The sequence below is a fragment of the Egretta garzetta genome, unplaced genomic scaffold, assembly GCF_000687185.1.
Source record: "Egretta garzetta isolate BGI_Z169 unplaced genomic scaffold, ASM68718v1 scaffold190, whole genome shotgun sequence".
Classification (NCBI taxonomy): domain Eukaryota; kingdom Metazoa; phylum Chordata; class Aves; order Pelecaniformes; family Ardeidae; genus Egretta; species Egretta garzetta.
Genome location: NW_009258272.1, coordinates 170,960 through 176,401, shown reverse-complemented (window position 1 = coordinate 176,401; position 5,442 = coordinate 170,960). Strand labels below are relative to the sequence as shown.

The 5,442-nt window shown below is 49.7% G+C and overlaps 1 protein-coding gene across 2 annotated transcripts in view; it reads right to left on the bottom strand.

The window, feature by feature from the left end:
• Positions 1–5,436, bottom strand: part of CRAT (carnitine O-acetyltransferase) — a 17,141-nt gene extending 11,705 nt beyond the window's left edge. For both annotated transcript variants that reach the window (XR_004841370.1, XM_009634582.2), the window contains exons 1-4: positions 4,852–5,436; positions 3,199–3,462; positions 2,603–2,721; positions 324–377 (exon numbers count right to left, since the gene is read on the bottom strand). Coding sequence is in view for 1 of the 2 variants with exons in the window: in XM_009634582.2 (XP_009632877.1) it covers positions 324–377; positions 2,603–2,721; positions 3,199–3,462; positions 4,852–4,995 (581 nt within the window). In the remaining variant the exon portion in view is untranslated. The remainder of the gene's footprint in view (positions 1–323; positions 378–2,602; positions 2,722–3,198; positions 3,463–4,851) is intronic.
• Positions 5,437–5,442: the final 6 nt, after the last annotated feature.

Here is a 5,442-nt window from a genome sequence, read left to right as displayed (position 1 = left end):
CTGCCTGAGCTGTAACTTGTTCTGTGGGCAAACAAAAGTATGTAGCTCCACAGGACTGTCAGTCAGGCGCACTCCCTCTAAGCATGTACATGTGCCAGTGAAAGTATTAAGGTGAACAAAGAACATGAAGAAGGAAAAGTAAATTTGCTTTTTTCCAGTGGTGGTCAACTTGGCAGTGAGCAGTGGTGTTGATTACGATATCTCTTTTCAAGTATGTGCTGTCTACTCTTGCCTTTCTATCTGGAAGGGAGATTTACTGACTAGGCTCAGCCTCTCTGTGACAGCAAGGAACATGTTGGAAGTCAGGAGGGTCACTAACTCACTTGTCAATCATGGTCTTGAAATCCAGGATGCCCTCGATCAGCTTGGCAGCAAACCTGGAAAAATATCAAATGTAACAAGTTGAGATTCAAATGCAGAACATCTGGGGCTGAGGAATGAGCTGAGGAGGGCTCGCAGGGCTTCCCTCTGCTCCATAGAAAGTTCAGCCTTTCTGCCAAGTCCCTGTTGTGCCCATCCCTGGCTAGCTGATACAGCTGCTCTGGGGTTGTGATTTGAGATTGCTGGATACTCCTACCATGTGGCAGTTTCTTTTTTTATGTATCTTACTGTATAACTGAGGAACTCTGGACAGCTTTCAAGAAAGCAGGGTTCAGTCCAGATGCACAAATGACCCTCTAACAGCAGCATTTCTTACTGACATGTTGTGATTTTATCACATCCTAGTTCTGAGTCTTAACATTAAAACAGCACCAAGAAAAGGGGATTTCTGCCCTTCCCTGTCCAGGGGCCACCTCTGAGTTTGAAGCCAAGACGTAGCTGTATCTCCCTGCATCCAAGACTTGTCACTGCTGACTTAGTTCCTACCCGATTAATGTTCTGCTGCTAATGCAACTCTTAAGAGCATTCCTCTGGCATTGAGGGATCTGAAACAAATGCAAATGTGCTGCATGCTGACACCCAGGTGTTGCATTTACCAGGATCAACATAAACACTGCCAAGGCCAACTCCCAGCAGGGAGGGAGGCTGTGACAAGCCACGTTAAACCACTTAATTTGGGAGCGACAGGTTGGCCTACTCTGACCTAGTTGCTCCCACCCATGCACACGAGGCAGGAGGTCACTGTGACAAGATGTTTCAGTCAGCTGAGCTTCAAAAGCTTTAAAGTGGTGCGAATATTTGGTATTTGCAGGCAGTGTTACCTAGATTTGCTCAGCCTACCCATCCCTAGTAAAGATCAAAGGATGTAACTTGAGGAACCTAAAGGCTGTTAAACAAGTAAGACATCCTGCAAAGTAGTTTTCAGTGAAAATTTCTCAGCCTTATTGCAAAACCTGAGGAAGTAAAACAGCTGGGAAACAACAGGGAGAGAGCCTGTGTTCCCTCCCAGAGAGCGAACAGCCTGGGAGCAGAGGGAGGGCTTGGGGGGGAGACGAGGCAGAGCTTAGCTGTCTTGTCTTCAGCCAGCAGTGTTGCCGGATTAAGGAATGGAGAACTCTACTCTTTAAACTTGCCTTCTGTTTTCTGAAGCCTTAGCCTCAAGCCACGCTGTCAGACTTCTTTCTGCAGCCACAAACTATGCACACGCACACATTTAAATTGTATTTTACATGGCAGCCCAGGTTCTCATGCAGCTGCTTGATTCTACTGGCTGGGGCACTTGTCGTGCTCCAGATTTTATCTTGTGTTTGGATAACTTGAGAGTGAATAATATGAGAAAGAGCTTCCAAAGATGTTTGTCTAGTCTTGCACTGTCCCTGTATGGCTCACCCTCTGCGCCCCTGCTCAGGTGTATCCAAGGGAGTGAAAGGGAGGATTTGTTCTCGGCCTCACTGCTCCCCTGGCTGGTACTTTAGATCTGCCAGACCAGTAATGACTGGTAACTGTGGCGAAGGTAACCCTGCGCAAAGGTCAGTGTTGACATTTTGCAGATGGATTTTAACACGGTCGTAGTGGTTAGAGTCCGCAAGGAAGACAGCACATGGCAGGGTGTGATTGCAAACAAAAACTGGGAGTGGAGAGAGACCTGGTGGCTGTTAAGTTTTCCAAACGATAAATCCACAAGTGAAATGACACAATAGGGGATGGTCCCTTGCAGGTACAGACTGACTGATAGTCCCTGCAGCAGGTTCCCCCATCCCTTTAAACTAGCAAACTCCAGAGGCACTTCTGGTCGGCCTCCCTTACATACCTGGGCTAGTTTTTATGCCTCTTTTAACTGCACACACAATCTTAGTGCCTCTTAGTCTTTAGTGTGTCATACATCCTCAACAATGCCTCCAGCCAGCAATGTGGCCATCTTGCAATGACGATCTCTGCTAGAGCAAAGACCAAAACCTAGGTTTTTAGTCCCAATTTAGTACCTGAACCACTGGACTCTGGTTTTCCCTCTTGATGAAATATTTAGTCTGATGCAAGCAGGAGTCTCCTTACAGCCTGGCAGCCTTCTGTATAGCCCTCTAGCACAGCACAGACAGCTATCAAACTTGGCGACCACATGCTAATCACTCTCCTTCCCAATCAGCCTGAACACCCTCCTCCCTGTCCAGCAGAGAGAGCTCATCCCATCTGAAACCTAGGGGAAGGTAGAAAAGGACTTTACCTGAGCTGACCTTGTCGATCCAGAAAATCCTGCTTAGGTAAAACCACACCTGGGCTGGAGTGGACCACAACTGGCAGGCGATACTCCAGGTAAGCTGTCTTCAGCCACCAGTCTGAGAGCTGGGACGGAGAAAGGCAACATGCAGGCATGGCATCTGCTGCTGTTTGACCCAAGCCCAGCTGAACAGTCTCAGCATCCTGCCCCCAGCTCTGTCCCACGCTTTGTAAGCTGTTTGGGTTTTATGCTTTGCATGTGGAAGGGTAGAGGGAGATGTGAGCAAGGCAGTGAGGGCTCTTGGTGTACGGCTCGAGCAGAGGGTTTCCTTCAACTTCTTGTGGCATCTGTCTGATGCTAACAGATTAGAGGCTTCAGCAGCCACAGACAGGGTTAGCAACTCCCTGTTCTGCTATAAATCTCTCTGCTCACCCAAGTCCTGGTGAGGAGCTTGCACAGCTCAGGGCGGTCAGCAGCAGACTGGTCATGAAGGTGATGCCATAAAAACACAGGTGCCAGTGGATGCAGCCAGGACATTGGAGAGGTGTGCATCAGACCTCCACCCTCCCTAACCAGAGCCTGGGGCCAGAGTCCCAACCTACCCAGTTCTCTGTTTTCTTGGCTCTTCTCTCCAGGCCTTTCTGCAGCCTCTCCCCGACGCCTCCTGGCTTGCGGAACTCAGCCACCAGCTCCTGCGTGTGGCTCAGCTCCTCCTCGCTGATGATGGGTTGCAGGGCCAGCAGGTAGCGGTCCAGCGTTTGCTGGAGTGGCGGCACGGGGAGGTGGGGCAACGCTTCCTGATGAAGTTGGAATCTGCCTGGGATCTTCCCTAAAGCTGTTGGCTTCAGCAGGCCGGAGGGCCTGGCCTGCAAAGCACAGAGCAAATGTAGAGACAAAACTTTGCCCCAATATGTTGGAGGTAGCAAATAACCTGGACCTGGCAGTCTCCATTCCAACCTCTCTGAGGGCACACAGATGTCTCGGCATGGGAGTGGAGCACACAAAGTGCAAACACAAGGCACAAGTCTACTGACTGCATGCTAGAGATGGTTGTAGGCCATCCAGAAAAGCTGCAAAAGAGAAACTTGATCTCCCAAGATACTGATTCTCAGCTCATCAGAGGAAATGCTGCCAGGGTAACAACACATCTCCCACTCTCTGGGCACCTTCCAGCTGAAAGTCTCCATGCATTCGACAAAGTCAAACGCTTCCATCCCATGGTAAGTGGGAAGAAAGTAAGTAATGAGTGAAATACTCATCTTACGTACTGTCAGAAACTGTTTCATTACTTCTTACAACAACGTAAGGCTAGAAAGTTAAACAATCCTTGTGCCAAATCAAACTACCCTTTGGGCTTTGAGGAGGCAGAGTTTAGATAAGTTTGGGGCAGGATTAAAATGCCTCTTCTCTGACTGGCTGGGGATCGTACATCACCAGCGATGGTCAGGGAAGGACTTTCTGCAATGTGTAGGCCTTGGGGCAATGCTCCTTTATGCTGGTGAACCTCCCAGTTACTGGAGGACCCAGCTGTATTAAAAGAACTTCTATCCAGTTGTACCAGTATGGGACTGGCCAAATTACAGGAGCCTTTGGAGAGGGAACAGGGAGAGCTGTTCGGGAAGCTGTGGGTGATGCCAACAGGCTCCTGGAATCTGATGGGGTCTGTGGAATTCAAAGCCTTAGAAAGCATCATACCATTTCTCTGGGCAGAAAAATGAAACAGAGCAAACCCAGTTGCTAATCAGGAAATGAACTTTCTGGTTTTGCCCCAAAAGAACAACATCCTCTTGGGTGAACAGGGTTGGACACCCTTTGGCTTGAAGATGTTTACATTGTACTCTAGAGGTTTTGAGCTCCCTCTGCTCCTCCCCCTCTATTGGATCTACTGAGTCAGACATTCTGCAGGACTCTGGGCTTTGCATCCTCACTGCACTGAGGATGCAAAGCTAATGAGAACATGCCCTTTGATTTCCGAGGCAATGAGAAAATAGCTGTCCCCCCCCTCCTCCCAGGAGTTATGCACAGAGAAGAAGAAAGGAAGAACTAAATGCAAGGTGACAAAGCCTCTGTGTGGTCCTGAGCCCCCAAAGAAAATGCGCTATGTTCTTTATAGGACCTGGCAAGAAGTGCGAGATCAGGGTTTAGAGAAGGCACGTTAAAAACAAGAGAAGGGGGGGAATTACTGAAGCATGAAAGAAGAGTGGGGCTGGGAAGAAATGAAGGGTGTTAGTTGTGGCAGTGTGGGCATACTGTACCTTCTCTGCTTGCTTCTGCTTCCTATCCATGGTTGGCAAGACCGAAAAGATCGTAAACCTCTCCCTCGGCCTGTCTCGGTTTCCTCTTCCACCTGACAATGTGCTGCCCATGGAGGGCGTCACCTCATTAGCAAACTGCCACATGACTGCTCTGATCAGAGGGCTCAAGGCCAGACAAAGGTCTGGGAGAGGGCGGGGGTAATCAGACCATCAGGTTGTGCCAACTGCCATGAAGACACCTTTCTGGGAAGTCCTCCCAGGGCCACTGACTGTCAGCTCTGCATTGCCTGGTCAGTGCTCGCTGATCAATACCGTGTGGGCAGAGCCTCCGATCATTAGTGCTCTGGGCCTCCAGCCACGGCAGAAGTGAAGGTGCTGGGGACGTTGTTCCCTCAGCCTTTGCCTGGACCATGAAACTACAGTAGCCGTTGTGAGAGAAACCTGACCATTCGGCAGGAAACACCCCAATTTACGTCCTGGAAGCAGCTGACACTGTGGGGTGTCACCAGATAGCACAAGCTGCAGGGAGGACTTATGCGGGCGATGGGGAATTTAGTCCCTTTGCTCAGGCAAAGGTGGCCAGAGGGTGTC